Source organism: Ostrinia furnacalis, unplaced genomic scaffold, assembly GCF_004193835.3.
Source record: "Ostrinia furnacalis isolate ACB-3 unplaced genomic scaffold, ASM419383v2 OfSCF6157, whole genome shotgun sequence".
NCBI lineage: Eukaryota > Metazoa > Arthropoda > Insecta > Lepidoptera > Crambidae > Ostrinia > Ostrinia furnacalis.
In genome coordinates, this window is record NW_021136396.1 from 246,795 (window position 1) to 270,576 (window position 23,782).

Consider the following 23,782-nt stretch of genomic DNA (forward strand, 5'->3'; position numbering starts at 1 on the left):
GTTAATTTTCGCCCTATGGATTCTCGGAACTGGTATTCCTGCATTGAAAAAGAAAATCTCACAGATTGTTAATAAAGTGCTTGTCTAATCGTATTATTGTTATTCTTTTGTTTATTTTAAAAACTTAATTTTATAAAATCGTTTACAACATAATTTTTGTAATAAAATATAAAATCAAGCCGGTGCGAGGGGATAGCGCTTCACACCTATCGATTGAACTCTCATGCTATGTTCAGCGTTACGCTATTTTTTTTAATGCTTGCTCAAGTTTGTTTACTGGTTGAGTACTTTTAAACAATTCCTAAACTAAAAAAAAATCGGTGAAGAACATGCCTCGGGTTCAATCGGTACTTCGGTAGGCATGTTCTGAGAAGTGACCGCGAGAATCGGGTCCTAATATTCACTCGGAATTGGAGCCCATGTTTGTCTATAATCATATTTTAGCGGGCCACCATAGACTAGGAAGGCGGAAATGGTATCATTATTTTGTCGGTGTATTTTGTCTTGATGTTGGCATCATTGAAGCGTCGCAATCTCAAATAGACCAATGAAAACACAGGGTCAATTTTGAATTTGTTTGAGGTGGGGATTGTATGAGCCTGCCGCCATATTGTGTCGGGCTGTGAGTGCATGAAGTGAAAATTTCACATTTTACAGTGTAAATTCTTTGTCAATTTATTTCGGATTGAAACTCCTAAAGGTAAGTCTAATAATAACGTTAGTCTTTTTCATAAATACTTGATAACTCTGATAAATATGGTGATTCACGTGTAGATGCCGGTTGGTCCTTTCTAGTCCAGTAAAATCAGTCATTCGACCGACAAAATCGACTGCTCGCCTTTCGTTTTGGACCAGCGCATTTATTCTGAAAATTCTAGATATCGGATTCATCATATTTGTTATTTATAAGGACATGGTATTACATGCAGAACAAGTAGATTGAAATCAATATTTAAAAAAACAATTAAGTTCTAAATCACAACGGTTTCTCTAATTCTGAAGTGCGTTCCTACTTACAAAAATTATTATCTTGAAAATATTGTGATCTTGATATTATTGGTGATTAGGTACTGGTTGTCTTGTGACTGGCTTTTATGTGTAAGTGATTTTTCAGCCATTCACACAGCCATTGGGAATGGGAATTCCTTTCTTTGTGATTACGATGAATCATCTTTATGAGTAACTCTTGACCGAGGGGAGTATAGGGCGACGTACTAAATAGGTACTTAGGCCTACTATCGGGTGGGTATGCCGCGTTGTTAACTTACGTTACGGTTAATTCCTCTTCCTAAATATATTACGTCCATATTACTACATGTTAAAATAAATATTACATTGGATTAGTTTAATAACTTAGGGCAATACAGCTGTGAAAGCTGTGTTCCGTTAAAGTTTCAATGATTGTTTAACAAAAAAGTTAATTCTGTTATCAGTTACCTATAAATATCCTACCTATAACTCCTAAAGTAGATGGAGTACTATACCGGCTTTCTGATTTACATTTACACCTTCAAGTTTCTACGACATCTATTGTTGGTCCTTTTTGTATGCCTCCTGGGAATCCGACCTCAAGTCACGATAGTCTGATAAACTCATATTCTCAACACTATCTCTCACTATCCCCAGGCCTATATCAAATTCACTATTTTAAGGTTTTTGGGATATCAATGTAATCGCTTACTACTAGGTAGCTACTATGGAACCCACATAAATGCCATTTGCCCCTCATTTATTTATAAAACGACAGTTAAATTAATCAAATAATACGTATTACCTACCTACGTCGTGATTTACGATTCAAAACAGTAAATAAACATTTGCTACGAGCTGTCGGCGTTTTTCGAGACCATCCAGAACACTTAAACCTTTGATGAGATTTATTATTAGCAATGTTTTACGTAGGTAGGTAGGTAGGTACTACCTACCTAGCCTACTTACCATAATTGTAACTAATTCATTACACATTCTAATTTAGTCAATAACACGTTATCATCAATCGATCATGTAAACAATAATTAATAACATTCCCATTATGTTTTAATGAACTTCCGTGCGAAATATCCCGCTTTAGAATACTTACCTGTCATTCAGTCAGTAAATTGTAGAAGGTAGCTGTTAAAATTATTGGTTACTAGCTTTTGCCCGCGGCTTCACCCGCGTGAAATTTCGTTTGTCACAGATCGTCATAAATTATAGCCTACTATATGTTATTCTGGGTTATAAACAATAATACTGTAAAGTTTCATCAAAATCCGTTTAGTAGTTTTTGTGTGCAAGAGTAACAAACGTCCTGACATCCAAACTTTCGCATTTATAATATTAGTAGGATGATACCAGAACATGAAATACTTATCAAAATAAAAATAATGGTGCACCAACTTCTTGGTGATCATTAATTATCTAGCTTATACTGTTAAATTAATGAGCTCAAGCTGATAGCTGAGCGCAGAATCATAAATGTCGTCCGCGTGCGCGGTTCTGACGGTCGAAGTCCAACACAGAAGATGATGAGTTAAGATATCGTACTGATTTCAACTTCAATGTCTTTCAAAAAACAACAAGACAGGGACAATACTCCTGAAAATATAGAAAGTATGAAAAAAAATCCATGCGCGCTTTCTTCATAGAGGAGCTATCATGTTCAATGTCACGATGGCGCCGAGCCACACGTTTAGATACCTACCACATCAGACAATACAAGTCGAAGAATGTTAAAAATAAAATCAGCAGGACAGAGTCAATTCATAGCAGCTTCTTTCATATTCAATTAAGACGACGAGAAGACCTTGGAAGTATACGTTCGTTGCGGGCGATACATTCGAACTTTCGGGGGCCTTCAAGGACGAATTACCTACATAGGTACTAGGATGTATGAATCATGCTTCGTGGTAATGCATCATGCAGTATGATGCATTTTGAAGCCTACGAAATGTTCGAAGCTCGTGGTTTGTGACCAGCTGAACTAATTTTAGTGATCTGGAGCAACGTGGTCACTGCGATCAGTGTGCTCTCTCTATACAAACGTAGCGGTTTATGCTGGATTTCTATATTCAATCCTAATCCAAATTATACGGATTTGGATTGTCAACTGTCAAATTTTAATATGTGTTTGGCCAAAATAACTGCGGTTTTTGATGTTTTTACATTTTTATATTGTTTATAGGACTATTTAAACAATATTAAAGAGTAAATCCATCGAAAATTTAGGAAATATAATCTAAAAGTGAATTCAACTTGACAGTTGTAATCCGGATTTGGACAAGGATTGAATATGGGAAACGGGCGTTAGACTGCTTAGATTCCATTCCATGCGGCTGGTAGTTTCGCTGCTACCCCTGCAATGATGGCAATATTAGCACAGAATACATAATAGTAGCAACAGAAATTGCACTCCTTTGTGTAGGATCAGATGCCGACATTTTAACGGTAATAATAATAATGCAAAATATCCAATGCACATGGTGCATTCGAAATCGCACCTTACTACTACGCTCACAAGAGCGCATTTTTTTTGTGTTTAGAATTGATCTACGTCACCGCTCAAGCGTCAGGGTTGTATGAGCAAAGTAAAATAAATAAAAACTTAATTTTAAGAAGCATTTATTGTATTTACGATTAGAAAACTTTAATCTATTGGAGTTTGTATAATCGTACCATCTCTAAAGTACCTATTAATAAACTTCAGTGTTGCGATAATTCGAAATTAAACAATCAGTTTTAAAAGGTGTAGTGTCGGAAAATAGACACGGTGAAGTAAAGTTAATGTTTTTATTAGCTAAAATAATTTTTTTGCTATAGTTTTTTGTCATAAGTATTTCAAAACAACTTATTATTTAAAAAGTGTAGTTTTTTTTTATTATTTAAATCACTACAGTTAATTATTATTCCTAAATATTACAATTTTTCATTAAAGAAGAATAACAGTGCTGTTGGAACAATAAACCTTGATTGCGACGATGATCGACCGAGCGTGTATAGAAATACGCGTGTGCAAACAGGCGCGTGGCGGCCCGGACTGATTTGCAACTTGAAGTTGTCGCGCGCTGTAGGTAATTATCTCGGCCGGCATAGGCGAGTGACGGAGGCCTGATATTAGTAAAAAACTGGGAAGGCTTACCGGCCTAACAGATTAGTGGTCTACAGCAGTGTTATCGAAGTGCGTGATCTGCCCTGTTTGACGCTAAAGAAGGTGCTTGATTCACCACAATCACCACATTACCTAGTTCCTATAGGGTGCTTACTAGATTCATAACGTTCTCAAAAGGCGGACATTGTTCCGTGCCTTCCACTAAACACACTCATGCAACACGATAAGTACATCGACATAAATAAATAAGGAATCGTTGTTGTATGGATGATGCGGGGCTTATAATTTTAACTATTATATTTTTCGAAACCTCGAGTAGTCATGAGGACCTAGTTAATAAAGTTTTTCTTGAAGATGTAGGCAGAAACATAAATGAATCAAAGGAGTACCAACAATGGACAGTGCCATAATAGCTTTCCTGTTACCGATGGCTCATATGACTGGTGCAGAATTACTTGTGGTTTAAATCCGCAACCGCTTGCAGCCTACCTATCGATTTTCCACTTACCAGGCTAAGTTGTACATATGTTGTTTTTATTCCAAGAACCGATTTTTTTACCACCAGTTAAGTTTCACTTGCAGAAGTACACAATATTAACGTATATTCTGTATAATGTTTCCAAATAAATATTCTTACGAGGCCGATCGCGGCCGATCATTCGACTTCGTGTTTTTAATAGCGGATTTTCATTTAATTTAAATAAAAATTCTATACACATGATCTGTTATTAGAATCAGGATATTCAGTAGGGTGTAAAAAAACATCAGCTGGGCCAACATAGGGCTAAATGATTTGTTTAGTTCATTAGCGTGCTTAAACACGATCTATGTACCTACACAAACCCTTATTACTTATACTAAGAAGTACCTAATTAAATTACATTAGTTAACTATCTCAAGTTAAATATTTTTCAATGAAATGATAAGTAAATATAAAAAATAATTAAGTCGAATAATTCGAAGATAATGAAATACCTACATTATTTACATTTATGGTAGATAATAAGTAATTTAGGTATTCTTTTTATACATATTTCTCAACAGTAAAACAATTAAGTTTCACAATTTATTTTCTACTCGAGCTAAGCTACCTAAGTTGAACCTAATTTGGTAATAAAACTAGAACGTAAAATAAAGGACGCACACGTAATTTACAAAAAAAACTATGCACTTATTCATACTCCAGCAACCAAAACAGTTTTTCAAGTTAGACTGCGCAAAGCTTCAAATCCTCGATTTCAAAAAGAAAGTCTTTATCATTGTATCTTTGTAAATTTTGTAATCTGAACTAACCTGAGTCATTTTGTCATAGACGAGAGATAGACTTGCCGGCTGCGAAATAGGTACTCACCCATGTGTCCAGTGTTGAAGTTTTGGAACCAATCTGCATAATCAAAAGTTGATCGCCCTTAACAAGACCGGTCGCATTTAATACCGGCTGCCTAAAACTTACAGCGCTGCGGATATTATATCATCATTCGATGAGCAGCAGTGGAGTTACCTTTACGATTGAAAATACGAGGCGCAAGTCAAAGCCCTAGAGACATTGTTGTTAAAATTGTCAGCGTATTCCTCTAACAACCTCTTTTCCATTACGTTCCGCCTGGTGAAATTTAAAAAATTGCTTTCTGGTCATGAGCAGACAGAAGTTTCTAAACCAACTTTTCGAAAATGACCGATTTATACTAGAAGAACGTAATTCGATGGAGACTGAGATGAGTACAAGACCTTTGGTTACAGCTAATGTCTTTAGTTTTATGTCTCTAAAATAATTGAATATACGAATAAGATTGTAGAAACGAGCTATCACAATATGACCTTATTATACCGTATTTTATGCATTCTTCAATAAATGTTTCGTATGTGTTCGTTCCAGGTAGGATCAGGAGATAGATACTTAAGTAATAATAATAATATTCCTTCTGCCGAAGTCGGGTAATAAAGAAAGGCGTGCCCAACTTATCGCTGTAGGTTTTGCTAACATAATCGAAAGTCATAGTCATAGGAAGTGCGGTTAGTAAAAGAGCTTTAAAGATATTTTTTGTTACCAGATAAACTTTTTGACTGAATAGAAAAAAAGTTAGATTGTGAGTTGGTATTGCTGACCTTCAAGCGTGTTGAAATTAAAAAAAGAACTACCTTAACCTGACTTGTCACTCAAGACAATGTTAAGGTTGAGTGCCTGCCCAATAAAGTTAGAAAAAAGGGGCATGAAACAGGTCAATAACCCCAAATGAATGTTAAGTTAACGGACATGATGACTGGGCGGGCTGGGGCCTGTCTGGGGCGTAAGAGTATAGCCGCCATGCCATCTTCTATTTAGAAACATCTCATTTTTTATCGCGATCTTATAAGAATGAAGATACTGGTTGGAAGTTGAAGAACAAATTGTCTTCGCGATAATGTCGGATCAAGTTCAGAGTCTAACCATTTCCATATTCTCACTTCATCTGCTTCCCTTACTTTCCCAATACCCATGTTAGCCAGGGTGTGAAAATTACACCACCACACACAGTACATGGTGAAAATTAAATAACATGTATGTACTTAACTACAAAAATGCCAACATCGTTTGGATCTACACTTGTAGTGGATAGAGCTTCTGCATTGGATCACTTTTAGAAGTGATTTTATGAGATAATTCCAAACCAAAATCGCGCACAATGGCCGAATCATGAGGCTAAGTGCGGTATTCGATTGCCCTGCAAAACTATGTTAAACTACGTTTTGAAATTCGTGATCAAAAGGACAATGGGCAAAATGGTACCCGGCTCCAATAGATATGTGTCTAGTATCGTTTGAAAGGTCTTACCAAGATGAAAAACTTTTACTATGACCACCAGCCTCAGATCTGGTTGTGTACGAAGATATACATACTTTTTTGCAGAATGGTACCCGGCTCCAATAGTTATGTTTGTAGTGTTATTTGAAAGGTCTTACCAAGACGAACAACATTTACTATGGCCACCAGCCTCAGATCTGGTTGCGTTCGAAGATAAACATACTTATTGTGTAACCTAAGTATCATACAGTATGAAGGGGGACGCGCTCGCGGCAGGGCACCGACGAGATGGTCGGACGCGGTGAGGAAGACGGTGGGCGGGAGTTTGCATCGTGCGGTCCACACAGCTTATGACCGCAGTCTGTGGAGGAACACTATCTGTGGTCGCGATCGTCATCAATGAGGGACCGAGGAAGACGAAGAAGATGTATCATACGTGTCCATCGTATGGTACTTAGGTTATGCGAGGCAGGAAGGGTTTACTGCTCCAGCATCCTTCCTTAACTCTTCATGGGGATAATTGTGAAATAAATATTTTTATTTAAAGAAGTACTACCCCCATAAAAAGTTACACCTAGGAAGAACCTTGGATTAAAATGACATTTCCATACCAAATGACAATTTAAGCCAGAGTTCAACTAGGGTGTAACTTTTATTAATAAAGGGGTTAAAGTTTTATTACTTCTTAAGGGTTTTATTATGGGTTGCTAAAGCGAATAAACCCACAAGAACCAATAAGTCCACCCACAAGATGGACCGACGACCTCATAAAGGTAGCGGGAAGGCACTGGATGCAGGCTGCCACCAACCGGCCATTGTGGAAATCATTGGGGGAGGCCTATGTTCAACTGGACGTCCTATGGCTAAAATGATCATGATGATGATGATGAAAGCGAATAAAGGGCTAATAGCTTGGGTAGTTCATCGTAGGTATAATCCTTTCCTTTTCAATGCTTCTTTTAGTTATGGGTCATTCTAAGTTAAGAGGTAATGTGTTGTATGGAGCGACGGCACGGCATTTTTTTAAATATTTTTACTTAAGTATATATCTGTTTTATGGAAACCTTTAAGTTGAAAATGTTTACAAAGTGGCCAGTCAATTTGTTGGTTTTTTCTCGTTTTATAAGCGACCAGGGTAAATACTCAGTCCAGGGTAGAGACAAGGTGCACAGGGGAGGAAACATTATGGACAGGGAAGAGACATAGACATACTAAAAACAGTGTTATTTTTAGGAATCAACTTTATTTATTTATTTTAATTTTAATTTTGAATTATTTATAATAAGACTTTTCATTTTTTAGCAAACTTTGTTAACAAAAATGTTTTTTAAGCCTAGGTACAAAACATAAAAAGGTTCTTACATTTACTTTACATCAAAACAATTATCAACAGTCAATAACGAAATNTTTTTATAATAAAATTAAGTGAGCATTTAGAAGACATTTAGTTTTAAGCAATAAATAGGTTAATTAGGTAGTTAGAATAAAAAAAATGTACTTTTTTGCCCTTGCCATCGAAAGTACCTCTTAACTTAGAATGACCCTTATATTATTAGATTGTAGTCATAATACATACTCGTATACATGGATGATTGTGTTATACTTTCATTATAATACTTAGTGGAATTACTGCTTTCAAAACGTGAATTAGAACTGGCCCCATAGCAGACATTTTCCTACATCTAAAGGCCTTTTAAAATATATATTGGTTATGGCTATTGGAGCGGGTACCACTTTCCATACATTTGTGCCCATCATCCTTTCATCAAAATCATTTTCATCCGAAATGGTGATCTGAAAAGTCAAATCGTACCTCTCTTTCTTCATTTAAACTTTACTCTAGATATTATTTTTATCGCATACAAATTATCCTTATTCCATCCAACTTAATATGAACTAACATGAATACTATCTTACATACACAACAGTGTCGAATTCGTCATAACCCCCCGCAAACATTGTATTACTTGGTAGCAAGCAGAGATAAGAATTGATCCTTGTGATGACTAATGTCACTGGTATTTGTGGTGTTTATTAGTGAAGAATGGGATTGTGAACGATAAATGCGACGATGCGCTAGGAATTCGGTCCACTGCTAATGACCAATGATAACTCATTGCTTCTACTCTCAGTTTCGTTTCCAACTCCGTGATAGTAGTGTGGTCGTCACGCCTTAGTTCTCTCTCGGGCATTACAATTACAGTAAGTTATTACTTAAAATTTCTTAAGAAAAAATTCGTAGTTCCTAGTTTCCTGTGGAAGTCAGTGAGCACAAGTTCTCTATTTAATATTATTTTCTGTTAAAGCCAAAGGTAGGTGCGTTTTAATAAATAAAGCAGTTAAAATAAACCTTATTCCTTTGTTAAGAAGTTATTGAAATGTAACAGCGTTTGGTTTTCAAATTAAACAAAAGGAGTGAATCCAGAACATCGGGTTAAGTTTTCTCAAGTGAATGTATGGTCATGCATTGTGTGGACGAGACAGGTAACAATGAGTACACACGCGCTCGTTGCAGTTTGTTTATCTGCGCACTCGCCGGGGGTGCATCGCGTTTCGCGGTGCAGTGTCGTCGAGAGCTATTTCGGTCGTCGGTTAACATTTATTTCGAGCGTATTCCCAGTGCCGTGACCCACTGTCATGCTTTGTATTCCAAATCGGTTCCCTGTACCTGCATTGTTTATTTTTAACTGAACCAACCCAAACAAAATGTTAACTGCAAAAATATAACACGCTAGGCGCTATGACTAGTTCTTGAATATTTGTAAAATATGGTTTGTTAAGTTTTTTCTTAGTGGAAGTAGGTATATGAAGGGATTTCGGTTCCGAGCATACTTCCAAATGTCTTTTACTGATCAGGCGGTGCTATTTCTTCAGAGATAATAAAGTATTTACTTAACTCCCTTATTTGACTGTGAATTTAGATGTAATTCTACTTTTTCGTTGTTCTCAGGTAGTCAACAAACATGGGTGCTAAGCAGAGCAAGCGCTCAGTCGATATAAGCGGCAAGGAGTCGGAAGGAGCCGGCGAAGTTGCAGCGGCAGGCGCGGGGGGCGAAGGCCGAGTCGAGGCACTCGGCGATGCAGATGCGCTCAAACCCCAGCTGAATGGCGACGCACATATTCACGAACAGACAGTAACGTATTTTTATTTATTTTATTTTTATCTTCTCCAAACGATGGTCATGTTTCCTTTGTTATTCTAATACCTTCGTAAGTAACATGCTATTTTTGGTATTAAGCTATTTTCGAATGAACTGGCATTTGCCCCTGCAACTTGTTAGCGCTAAAATTATCGTCAGCAGTTCCTTTTGAAGTACCTACCTGCTCTACAGCTAGTCTCGTGGGTAGACTAATGCCCGGTTTCTTACCTCGGCTATAAAACTGGTTTTATTAATCTTAAGAATCCTGGCGATCAGTTTCATCAACCAAATTTACCAATACATATTGTAAAGTTAAACAAACCATTCCACACAAGTCTGTGGAAGATAAAATATTTCGGAATAAGATCAGCAGTCACGAAACCTGTCTTTTTAGCTTTAGTGATAACAGGTACATGATGACGTTTTCAATAAACAATACGCGTTTATACACAGACAGGAATCGCTAATGGCTGCTAAAGTTCACTTTCCAGACACATCCCACGACTTCCTGTCCAGATAAAGGCTTCTTGGACAATCATACTGAGACCTTACCATTGTTCTCTTTAGAAACTAAATTCGAGTTTCGAGAACTAGTGTTGTTAAATTATAGCGAATAACATAATCAACTTGACAAGCTAATTGAAATATTGGTGTAGGAGGCGGTAGATAGTTTAGTTAGTGATTTAAACAACTGAAACAATGCCAAGTTAGTCACCGTCAAGATAACATAAATCATTTTTTAAACATTTAACAACATTAGATATTGTATGTACGAGTCTTCCATCGACTGAGCCCATGGTCCCAGTCACAGAATTGACTTCTTAAATATATTTTTTCTTTCACCAATGTGCATAAATAAAAGATCTATAAATTGTTTAGAAGCCGTTCGACAGCTTAATAATGAAGCCTTGAAATGATTGGTCAAATTGACAGATCCTTTCTTTATAAGTCTCAAAATAATGCGTTTTCTCTAAGCGTGTTTACAGACACTTTGGGGTTGACCTCTAGTAGGGTGTAAGGACGACTCGCTTCCAAATTGTTTACTAAGAAGCTGCGCCATTAGCGCGGAACGTAAACGCACGCCGAATCGAGACTAAATGATAATTATCATGCATTTTAGGTCTTAAATTTTAAAGTGATGGCCAATTAAAAGGCGCATTTTCGATTTAAAGTCCATTTGGAAATATTTTTACAATAGTACCGAATCTTTGTGACTATGAGTTTACTTGTTATTGGACTATACGTAGACTAAAAATGCCAAGAGGAATAGTATTGAAGTTATCACTTTTAACTTGCAACTAGCCTGCTATAATCAAAAAGACTACGCTAGTGTTACATTACTATAAATAATTACTTGACCATAATTTTTTGATAATTCAAGGACAAAGAGAAACAACTCGATAGTGGCACACCTGAAAATGAAAAGGACGCGACCACTGAGAAGGAAGGAAAGCAGGAAGACTCCGACAAGGAGAAGGCCGAGACTCCCGTGACGAATGGCGACGGCGAGGAACAGAAAACGGAGAATGGAGACACCACACCCACTCCTGAAGATGCGAAAAAACCCAAAAAAGAGAAGGTAAATCTTATCCAATTATCCTTTTGATCTAAATTTGTTTTTGCGTCTTGTTTCTTACCGTTTTTTGTTAACTAAGTTAACTTTATATCGTTTACTTCTGATAAAAGATGGTTCAGATTTAACTTAAGCATTATGTTGTCGACAGGTGAAGAAGAAATGGTCGCTGAGGTCGATCAGTTTCAGCAGAAAGGACAAACCCAAGCAAGAAAAGAAGCAAAAAGAAGAGGAACCGAAAACAAATGGTGAACCTGAAAAAGTACCTGAGGAGGTATGTATATTTTTTTCCAACAGTATTTACGGCCTTTACGGTTTATTTACGGTCAGCTTACTTAACGTTTACTACAGACAGAGTAGGTACCAAGCACTGCGCGTTTTCAAGGCCAAAAATCCAGCTCGTCGTCAAATATTGGGCCAAGAACAAACTGATTTTATGTAAACAAACCAAATATTGTGATAAATCTTTTTCTCGTAAATACTATTTGTTTACATAATAATTAGTTCTGAATACATTGTTATTTTATTAATTATGAATAAATATTGAATAAGCATTAAAGCACCCTTATAAAGATAACAATTGACAATGGAAACTATCAAACCCAAATATTTAATCAAAGTTTAATGACAGCACAATGCTTACTTATTATTTTGCTATCATAGCCCAAATTGAATTGAATCCATTTTTTATTTTTGTAGTCATATAACATATCGGTTATTATTGTTTCCAAAGTTAGACTTCACAAAACAACGTCTCTTGTGCTTTTTTATGTCCTAAATTGTATATCTGCTCGATTTGCTTTAGGGAGATAATGCGAGTGTATAAAAATAGTTATATAAATAATATAAAAAAACGCAGCGTGGGACGTCCACCCACAAGGTGGACCGACGACCTGATAAAGGTAGCGGGAAGGCGCTGGATGCAGGCCGCTACCAACCGTGCGATGTGGAAGTCATTGGGGGAGGCCTATGTTCAGCAGTGGACGTCCTGTGGCTGAAATGATGATGATGATGATGATGATAAAAATAGTTTCGATTTACAATTAGGTCGAGGCATTGGTCTTCCGACGAGCAAATTAAAAGCTATAATGTGAAATCATGCACACGTGTTATTACAACTGGTACGAGGGCGCTCGCACGATTCACGCGTTGTTCTTCCTAACGGTCTTTTTTTTTTCACACTAATCCATAATATCTTTGCACATCATGTCGTAAACACGTGTTATCGTAACAATACCCCAAACCAAGTGCAAAAAATGTATTCCATCTTTTTCTAAACATACAGGGTTATTGCTAATTCAATGTCCTACTTAATCGTACTAATAAGTGAAAATAAAAAGCAGCAACTGTTATTTATGGGCGAAAAAAATCGCAATTAAGTGGCTTTATATTTTATATGAAACCAAAAAAGTATACTTTGCACTGTTTACTAATAAAATCAGTGTCTGGTAATTAATTAACGAGGTGTAAACCAATAAAATGAATTTATCGTATCATTGAAAAAGTTGGCTCACATAAAAGGTGTCCAACAAAGTGTTGATTTTCCTCGCGTTTATCATTCAATGTAACTTTCTCAAAATTAGGAAAAGAGCTCATTTCTTTTGATGCCACTGAAGTAGAGCCATTCTTATTTCTAAAATTGACTTTTTGAAGTTACTTAAATTAAAGTTTTACTGTTTTGAACCTCGATGCTAAAAAGAAATTCGATAGTACCTAATCTCAGAATTCACAGACCAGTTCCCTAAAAAATAAAATTAAACAAAAAATCAGGGGAAACATTATAAAATTTATAGCTGGTCCTCACAGTCGTGTTATTAATGCAAAATTCTGATTAGTTTGGTTTATCATTGATTCGGGCATTACGACCTTGCGCCTCGAGCTCATCCGACTGGAAACAGCCGATTTCTATGACAAGTAAGTATTGCGTCGTAGTGCATTGCACCCGAGCCGGGCGGGCGCGAGAAACAATGCGCATTATAATTCAAAGTGGTGCTATATCCGTGCTAACCAAACTTGAGCCGCCATTGTTAACGACGATATCGCGACACTTAGTTCATTGAAGACTCGTGACGGCATCTTCCCTTACGATTTTGTCTAAATACAAGCGTCTTTTATTGAAAGTTACAACCGAAAGACGCAACACTTAATAAATTATGTTTACTTCTCAAAATGTTTATTATCTTTGAAAATATCATTAAACTCTCATTGTTAAATGTATGTATAATGTGAATCAATGTTTTGTCCATAGTATAAAGACTGAATTTACTTATTAACCACATTTATTAGCAAACTTGAACATTAAAACATTTAGCATTAATATACGCGCGAAAATACCGAAAGTCAAGTGTCAGATCGTAGTGTAGTGCACGAGTCATCGATTGAATAGTGATGGAATGCGTAGATTCGATTTAACCCGCTAACAATAGATGTCCTTTTTCACAATGTCCTTAAAAATTAAACACCAATAACATTTTCGATTTTTATTCTGTTTATTCATTAGATATTCGATGGCGTTTATTGTATACCTAACTAGAATACTAATTTGAGTCTGTGAAAGTGTGTTCTATTTTATATAGAATTTGAAATCTACAATTTACATGAATTATTTATACTTACAACAATAAATGCAAATTAAAAAAATCATTAGCAAGTTCCTCTATTAATGCTATTTTAATACTTGGTTACTCGGTCGTAACGCTGAGTCCCGGTAGTGGTCTTCCGGCAGTAAATAAATACACATCGCTCGGCTTTTGTTGATGTTGTTACACTGTAATTTTAACGAAAATGTAGGTGAAACAAATGTACTTAATGTATACTTGTACGGGAATTAAAATAATAGCAATTATTATACCACAGACCCCTAGTCTCCAGGAACTGCAGGATAATATAGGCGCAGTTGAAAATACTCTTGTAACTTTGAATCTAACAAATTTTTGAGTTGTGAAAAAGATTTGCTGTGATAGTGAGTACGAATTCTCCTATAGATATAGGTAATTGAAGAAACATTAATTTGCAAGCATATTGGAACTAAAACTAATTGGAGCCGTATAAGAACCTACTCTAACTAATTCACTATGTAAAGTACTTGAAACATTGAACTAACAGTCAGTCTTATCTTTTTAAACTACCTACCCGAAGAATAAAAGTTAAATCCTTTTGCCTTTTGTCACGTCAAGCTGATTTTGATTCACAGCTCCATAGACTCTATACATACTACTCTGCTGCAAAACACCTTACCTTGACTCGTTGGTCCGCAAACTGTGATATGATTTAGGGACAGTTTTACATTTTCAAGTGCAAAAAGTCACGGGGCCTGTTGCAGCAGGTTTTGCGACGCTATTAGTCGTAGGCGGTGGGTCCGGTCCGGATCTCTATCGTTCGCAGCGAGCCAATAATACGTAGGAGGTCGACAAACCGCTTCTCCCGTCTCAACCCTACTTCCTCAGCCTCCTGCGCGTCCTTTGGCCATTATTGCTGACCTAATATTACTGGTATTCAATGCAATGAAGTTCTTATACACATATACCTTTATTAATCACAGGAGAATAAGTTATTTTAACACCCTTGTGTTGAACAAAAGCGCGTGCCAATTCATGGGGGCTGCTTGATTTTTATATGGGTTCTTCTTTACATTACGAATTGCGTTTGTTTGTGTTGTATTGCATATTGCAATTTGCATTGTTCAGTTAAGATATTAAACTAGTATTGTAAGCTGTAACTTTTTAATACTGTAGTGAGTATTCACTTCTGGACTCGCAAGTCTAGCTAGGTAATATCATATCTGAATCAGAAAATACGTAAAATAAGTAGAATCATGCGCTAAAGTAACTTGAGCGCATATGGGTCTTCTTGCATGTTTACCAAATGCCACGGCGTCGCGCGACATGGCAGCACGGCTCATCTGTCGTATTTTCATAATACGGCTGTTGAATAGAGCATTGCCATAACAAGGAAGGGCTCCATTTCCTATTGACAATCAGGCCACTGTGTGAAAAAAAAATGATGAGACTGCATTCTTCTGGAATCAGCCATCTTTTATTGGGACTTAAATTCCAGCGCATTGTTGTGCAATTAGGATAAAGTCCAGCGTTTTGTCGTTGAAATTTATTGAAGTATAAAACCCAACGATATTAAAACCACAATATATTTCATTCTATAAATAAGTTGTTATTCTTGACTCACGTTGTTTACTCACAAGTCAACAAAGGGCTTCATAAAACTGATTAGTTCGGATTCCCTTCTATATGTGGTTGTTTGTTTATCACATTACTAGTCTGGCTGTGTATGACTGGGGCCTGGAATATGCTTGTCCCTTATAAAATATAAAAACTGCATCAAAATTCCTTATGTAGTAAATAATTAGCATGTTAGTTAAAAAAAAAACAAGATGGTAAAATAATCAACTTATTTCAAATTCTTCATTGCTAATTAAGGGATGTAGAGTATGTATTTTGATATTAAATACTGTCGGGCTTTTCAGGGGCATTCGGATTGTAGTTAGAATATTTTCGGTCTGTAATTGTTAGATTTCAAAATTTACTCTTAAAGGTTTTCTTTTAACTGAAAAGGCAATACAGCGGAGAAAACAAACTTATTGTGATAACTCGTCTGTTGGATCGCGTAAACGGTGCCAAGACAGGGCGTTCAACTAGTGATAGTAGCTAGCTCGTATAAGTTATTATATGATAGTGCGAGTGAATCGAACAGGGCGCGATGCTATCTCCGCCGCGCCGTTATTTATTGCCCATGCAAATTACAGCCGTTCGTTGGTCACCGGTGCACCTTGTGTTTATTTTGTTTATTAATTCCAGACACTAAAAATGTCTACGGTATACCTATTGGCTTTTTGATGCCCGTAGTAGGTACATTGTGTGAATTTGTGTGCCATTGATGCAATATTTTCATCATTGCCAACAATCGAAGCGCAAATGTGACTTTGTTTACTTAATGCATCGATGGAGAACACCCCTTTGGATTTTTAGTAGAGCGGAAATTAATTTCGGAGCTCATGAGGCACTCGTACTCGTGCCATTGTAATCACATTGTATGACTCATCGTGGTTGCCATCGTTGTTCATATACCGTTACCACTGTTGGATGACCTTAAACAAAAACATATTTAAATACCTCTTTCCTCGGGTCATATCATGTATGGACTAGAAACTACATCGCACACACAGATATTTGACGCTACAAGCAGCTATTTGACTACAATCGTAGGCACAGTCTGCAGCGCAAGAAAGTAGCGATGACCCCATTTGTATTATTGTTCTCTAACCTCAGATACACTATGAAAACTCCACATAAATTCGAAGATTTACTGCGTATATTACCACGACTCGTACCAACGACGCGATGTGCTCATGCAAACGTGTGTAAAGTTCAGGCCAACCTGGAATCGTAACTAGTGATTTCGATTCTGGGTACACAATATGCAGTAACTAAACCTATAGTACTTTATAGAAAATTGGCTTGAAATTATAATTACGATTAAAACCGACATAATAGCAATAAATAACAATGTTCATTTCCTATAAGTACCTACGTGCTTAAATGAAATGAATGTCCCTGTTTACGGCGGACCGTTAACTTCCCGTGCTCGCACAGTGCTCGAAGTGGAAAGTATTGTTTTAGTTCCGATTCCGTTGCATTCGGACGTTATTCGGTTATGTTTCCTTGCGAAATGCGAAGACCTTGCCGGATTATAAATCCACCATCAGCATCGCCTGGAAATGAAACGTAATATTTATGCGGAAATTATTGCAATGAGGGTGTTCGCGTATGAAAAATCCGCCAGATGGCAATACGTAGACGCGAGGTCCAAATGCTGCATGATTGGTTATTTTTGACATGACATTGACAGATGTGTCAAAATCCACCAATCACGCAGCAGTCAGACCCCACATCCACGTCCCGCCATCTAGCGGATCTTTCATTCGCGAAAACCCTCATTATAACGTTTAAGATTAGATGGAAACCTTAAAACCTACTGGTGTATGTTTAATTTTCAACCGACTTCAAATTTTTTGTTGAATAGGTATTATCAAAAGGGTGGTTTCATGCGAATTTGAAGAAAATATTTCACCCCCAAGGGTGGAAAATTGGGGATGAACTTTTTTATAATATACATTAAGAATATGGTCTCAATGTACTGCCTACCTTCAGTGGTAACATCAAGGTAATAATTAGTTAACTAAAAAGCAAGAAATAAGTAAAATTTTATAAAAAAAATAAAACCGTGTGTAGTGTAAGTTTTTTGGAGTCGGTTTTATTTTTTTTATAATCAGCTTTACCTTTTTGATTTTTCTTGCTAGTAGTTTCTATACCACACCCATTTCCAATGAACTGAACGCGCACTAATTCTGCAAATATTATGACTTAGATATGACGAAAACATGTTTATATTCCTCCATCGTTATGCTTCTCTCACCCGCCCTTACGCCAAGTTTGCCTGTTTCTTTAGGGACACATTTTCATGTTATTGTGAAGAGACTGGTTGAACCACTCTTTTTTTATATAACTTGTTCACTTGAACAGTTTTAGCGATGGAAAAATGTGATCTGCTCACATCACTAGATTAGTGAAATACTCGAGGCGTGTCTTTCTACCTCAGTAAACAAAGACGTCCTTGTACGCTAGTGTCGATTTATTGTCCACCACAATCCTGCGGTTGCAATTGGATGTATGGATTATTATTTGAATAAATATAATAAAATAATATTTACTGATAAATTTAAGATTATTTAATCTACTATATAAAAATAAGTCGGGTTTTCCTCCCTGACGCTATAACTCCAGAACGCACGAACCGATTTCCACGGTTTTGCATTAGTTGGAAAGGTTCGGGCTCCGTGAGGTTTATAGCAAAGAAAATTCGGGAAAAGGGGGTAAAACGGGATCCACGCGTACGAAGTCGCGGGCGGCCGCTAGTTGCAAATAAATATACTGAAATAACTTTTAATTTTGGCAATATTTTCCGTATTTCGTTTTTAAGGCAGATTTTTTTTGACACATTTAATTGACTCGTGTCTGAAATAATAACATAATTATTTCTGAAAATTGACTTCGTTTCGTCGTCGTCGTTTTAGTCTAGAATTTAAAAACAAAATCCTGTCCCTATTAAGGCCGATAAACTGATTGACCGTTTAAGTATAATAACGAAATTGTTTTCTTCGATCACATTTTAGATTTAGGTAAATTAAAATTGTAAAATCATCAGATGAGATTGAATTATTATTGCGAAAGTATAGCTAGCACATCCATAAATTCAAATCCAAAAATGTAATAAACAAATGAATTGCTAATATACCGAGTGTCAACCCTATTTATGACGACTGCAATATAATATGTCTTTGATCCTGACCATTGAAGGGTAACTGCTTATCTAAAAATGAACTCCAATCTTCCGTTACGAATATTGCGGTATAAATTATAATGCGCACTTTGATTTCCCTTCAGTCTCGTGAAGTCCTCCATAGGGTACACCTCTTATTATATTTGGTATCATGGCCGACGATAAGGTACCTACACTTAGTGCTGTTTTATAATGTTAAAATGTGAAGTGATCTAGAAAAAATATTTGTATTTTGTCTTGGTTTAACTGTGAAAATTCATTTTTGTTTCATAGACGGCTGAAGTAGTCCCTGAACCGGTAGCAACCGAAGTTCCAGAGGTGAAATCTGAAGTCGAAGCTAAGGATGAGAAAACTCCCGAAACTCCCGTCACTGAACCTATCACAAATGGAAGCAACACACCCGAGTCACCGAAAGAAGAAATACCAATGGCTGAAGAATCAGCTCCTGTCGCGAGCCCCGAATCCGACAAAACTGAGGAAGCACCCAAACCTGAAGCGGAGCCAGAACAGCTGCCCGTCAATGGGCTGTCTCTAGAAGAGAAAACTGAAGCGCCTGAGGTTCCAAAGGTCGAAGAAAGTCAACCTGATGAATCTCCTGCTGAATCTACTGAAACCGCTCCTGCTGTTGAAATTCCTGTCCAAAAAGAGGTTTGTGTTGAACAAATGCCTTTGATAGAGCCCACGCCTCCACCACTCCCCGCAAACCCTCCTCCCTCTTCAGTGGCGTCTTTTGCAGCCACCACTATGGCACCAGACTTGACAGACGCTTCGCTAGCTAACACCACTGAAACCGCAAATTCTACACCACCCGCAGTCCTAGATACTAAAACAGACACGTCTAATGAAAATACCACTGAAACCCAAGCTGATCTAACTAATTCCGAAAATAGCTCTGAAGTTCCCTCATCATTACAAAATACGGTTGAACAAGCTGAGGAAACAGCAAAGCAAGCCGATACCCTACCTAGCGAGACGGCTGATAAAGTAGAAGTTATTACCAGTTCTCCTGTTGATGAGAAGGAATCTTCATCTTTAAACACGAATAATGAATGTGATGTTGTTCTCAAGGAGCAAACCCTACCTAGCGAGACAGCTGATAAAGTAGAAGAAGCTATTACCAGTTCTCCTGTTGATGAGAAGGAATCATCATCTTTAAACACGAATAATGAATGTGATGTTCTTAAGGATCAAACGGATAATGCTTCTAACGTAATGGAAGATCTAGAAAATAATGTCGTCAATGATTCCGACAAACCAGAAGATGTTTGCAAAATCACACCAAACCAGGTGGCATCGGAGGATACTGCTGAAGAGAGTGAAGTTCAAGATAATGCGGAATCGCCCGTCGAGCCCGTGTCCGAATCTCCCGTAATCGCTACACCTGTGCCGGAATCGGTAACAGAATCGCCAACCACCGAAGACTTGCCGCCTCCTCCTCCGATGGATGACGTTATCGATGTAGTAAAAACAGAAGTCTCAGTGGAACAAATCGAAACTTCCGAGCAAGAAGTGACGCACCAACCGAAAGAGATCGTAGTCAACAGCAATTACTCGAACGACGTCACCGAAACGAACCATTTAATCGACGACGAAACACTCAACGGCAACGAGGAGACGGAACACGAAAACCTAAAGAACAAAATAAAAGATTCTCTCGGCAACGTGATCGAGAGCATCGAGTGCAACGGCAATACCGATGAGGCGGCCACCGAGACCGCGGCCCCGGCGAAGAGCTCGCCCGAGGAGTCGCTGCCGCCGTCGCCGTCGGAGGGGGAGGCGGGGGCGGAGGCGTCGGACTCGTTCCCGGCGCCGCCCTCCGACGCCACGCCGCCCGCCTCGCCGCCCGAGCCCGACTGCGCACAGGTGAATACCGCCCGGGCCCGCCCGCCCACATGTAGTGGATTAGTCCCGTAACCTAAGGAGCGTTTGACACCCCGTTAACAGTTCTCGTATTTAGTTTCATGTGCATCTTCTCTGCCAGCATGTGTGGACAGTCAATAACCGGAAGACGTGTGCTCGTTTGATACGTTTCACAGTTTGTTATCTACCATACGTGGCCGCAGGCCTCGTCCTATCCTTGTATCCTTTCCCCGATGCTTGATTCGACTTTTGTAGAATGTGTGATTAATAAGTAAACTTAACATAGCATGACGAGTATAACTGAGCTTCAGTGCTAACACTTAATTTACTTTTAGTATGTAAGTTGTATTTCAATATTGTAATTTTGACGATTCACAAATATCTATCACATTCCATTTAAAGTATTTATTATAATTTATTTAGAGCTAGATGCCAGATGATATTTAATTTTGTAAATATATATTGATAAAGTGTAACTACATTTTTTGCATGTGACAAAATGATGCATAATCATGGGTAAAAAACAGTGATTGAGATCATTATGTTTTTGTATTAAAACTTATAATAAAAGCTAGAACACTTTAATATATTTTAGAAAAGTTAAAAAAGAATCAAATGACATCTAAAATTCCAATTCTAGGAATCGCTGCCAATGTCAGACAAAATCGCTGAGTTGATCCCGGAAGTTCCTGTCGTGCCCGAGCTAAAAGCTGAAACGGTACGTAGCTGACGTTAGAGATATTTTTTTTTAAAGATTATTAGCCCCTATATGTGCGTCCAGTTGTGGCCGGCGCGAGCTGACGCTGTGTCTGTTGCAGGAGTCGGCGGTGGTGGCGGCGCAGTAGGCGGCGGCGGCGGCACGCGGTGTCTTTGAAAATGAGCCTTTAATTTATTTCTGTTTAGTACTACGGTGTGATATCGAACCTAGTTCGATTGCTAATTTTACATTGTCAAAGATGTGGATTTCGGTTCCAAATGTGACTCCATATAGAAGATTGTAGTATAAGTTTAGCGTGCTTTTGCTTTTGTAAAATTAAGATTTTATACATTTTTATTCGCTAGGATCGAGTTTTTTTATAATTATATACAGTAAAAGTTATATAGACAGTATACGGTGCGATAAGTTGGTGCCATTATTACAGGGGTTAGTTTGTCGTCGCATGTTGTTCGCTCTTAAATTACGAATTGTTCATTTCGAAATATGTTATTAATTGTTCAGCGATTGATAATTTATTTTCAAAATGTGGCGTAGCAATATCTCCCCTTAGGATATTTTAGAATATATTGGGTTCATTATATTTATCACAAACTTGAAAATTCGACATCTCAGTTAGTTATTATGCGTTTCGGGCAAAGTCCGTATCAGGGTTGAGTTGAAAAGCAAATAACGTGACAGTACATACAGTATTGACAGTTTCCGCTAGTTGTAAGTCAAGGTAAAAGACAAAGCAATACGTATGTTCATTGAATGTTTTCAATGCGTACTGTTCACTGAGATATCAAACCCTGCGATTTCGTAGTTCTTTTTTAAATGTCTAATTATGCTGTATGAAATGGCACCGCAATATGTCGATGCACACCAAGTGCAGCCCTTCTAATTATGCGAATATCTTTAAAACCTTATTAATATTATGAGCCCAGAAATTGATTGATGGATGTTTTAAAGAGCTGGCCACGCGAGGCGGCTGTTGTAAATAATTGCACAAGCTATGTGCATGGAGACTATGATTCATACGCCCACCCGGGAGATGTTAGGCTTTTTGGTTGGAAAAGCTGATAACATGAGTTTATATTTTCACTAGTATTGAATACCACTGGACGATGATACTCGTATCATCGGCTTTAAGTAGTTCAAGGACTTATTATAATGTATATATGAATAATTGAGTATTTTCTGTTACTTTTATGTCAAATATTTGATATTAAATTTGTATTCTGTAAATTGTTAAAATGAAGAAAAACATCAATTTAATTTTATCTCATTGTGTTAATTAATTTTTCTTTTGCAGTTTTACGGATTTAATTTTATTCATTTCTTATGAATATTGATAAGTTGTATAAATTAAGATTTTTATTAATTGGCTCTCTCTATGAACTCATGTAATTTAAATTAGCTGTTGGTAAGGGATTTTACGTGAGACATGTAAGGTTTGAATCTAACGAAAATCTCCAAGTAAGTCATCGTGTCAATTTGGCGACGGATGAGATGACATTATAAAGTAACTATTGGATAGAAATTTTCTTACAATTTTGGACTATATCAGTGGCCAAGTTTTTTGAATAATTATTGATATACAATTTTTATGCATATACAGACATAATTATATTGTAACATTTAGATTTTGTAGCATGTGTAACAAGTTAGTAAGGCAGCTAAGTACCTACAGCTGCTAATTAGTATATCGGACTCCACCTCATACATACGATTAGATGATTCATAAGGTTTGATAATACTATACATTAATGTGTATTTTTTGTGTCCAGAAATTATGTGAGTTTCATAATCATTTTTGTAATTTTATACATTTTTTAAGAAATTTGAAGTGGCACATCTGCATGACTGGGGAAAATAATGTTTAGCAGTAAAATGAGTGAGACATTCCATATCAAATGCTGAAGAACATGTACATTAATCCAATGTTTGCTAGTAGCCGTTTCTCAGCGCCTGATAGTTGGACTTAGCTTTAGTAATTTAATGAATTATAACTTTATTTAAATAAATCTGATGTGTGTAATAAAACATGAGTGTTTTCCTCATGCTAACATGTATTAAGTAATATCATTTTTAATTTATGTTTAATGAATTAATGTCCAAGCATTATGATTCCTCGGTAGCTCCAGCATTCTGTATTATTTGTTTGTGATGTCCTCCTTAGGTATCTGAGATGATTGTGTAAACATAATTTTGCTCACTATAGCTATTTAAAATTGTATATGATAAAATATATGTTATTCCAATTTTATTAAACTTGATGTTGATGTGTGAA

The 23,782-nt window shown here is 37.0% G+C and overlaps 1 protein-coding gene and 1 long non-coding RNA gene across 4 annotated transcripts; one reads left to right on the forward strand and one right to left on the reverse strand.

The window, feature by feature from the left end:
* The first annotated feature begins 562 nt into the window (after nt 1–562).
* On the forward strand, nt 563–23,782 carry Akap200 (A kinase anchor protein 200). Of its 3 annotated transcripts, none has more exons than XM_028317312.1 (7): nt 563–700; nt 9,820–10,003; nt 11,391–11,588; nt 11,734–11,856; nt 19,209–20,798; nt 21,436–21,513; nt 21,614–23,782. In XM_028317312.1, the coding sequence occupies exons 2-7, from the start codon at nt 9,833–9,835 to the stop codon at nt 21,638–21,640; spliced, it is 2,187 nt and encodes a 728-aa protein (XP_028173113.1). In that variant the 5' UTR covers nt 563–700; nt 9,820–9,832; the 3' UTR covers nt 21,641–23,782. The 3 variants fall into 3 exon arrangements, with proteins under 3 accessions (XP_028173113.1, XP_028173114.1, XP_028173115.1); XM_028317313.1 differs by lacking the exon at nt 563–700 and adding an exon at nt 8,959–9,071; XM_028317314.1 differs by lacking the exon at nt 563–700 and adding an exon at nt 9,158–9,181.
* On the reverse strand, nt 14,270–17,415 carry LOC114362060 (uncharacterized). Its single transcript, XR_003656650.1, has 2 exons — nt 17,127–17,415; nt 14,270–16,683 (listed from the first exon to the last, which is right to left on the reverse strand). It is a non-coding gene; the product is annotated as an uncharacterized LOC114362060 (long non-coding RNA).

Excerpts from the sequence above, each read along its gene's own strand:
- Akap200 (XM_028317312.1), top strand. The coding sequence starts at position 9,833 with ATGGGTGCTAAGCAGAGCAAGCGCTCAGTCGATATAAGCGGCAAGGAG. Across the intron at positions 11,857-19,208 it reads CTGAAAAAGTACCTGAGGAG|ACGGCTGAAGTAGTCCCTGA; the intron begins GTATGTATATTT and ends TTTGTTTCATAG. Across the intron at positions 20,799-21,435 it reads CCGAGCCCGACTGCGCACAG|GAATCGCTGCCAATGTCAGA; the intron begins GTGAATACCGCC and ends TTCCAATTCTAG.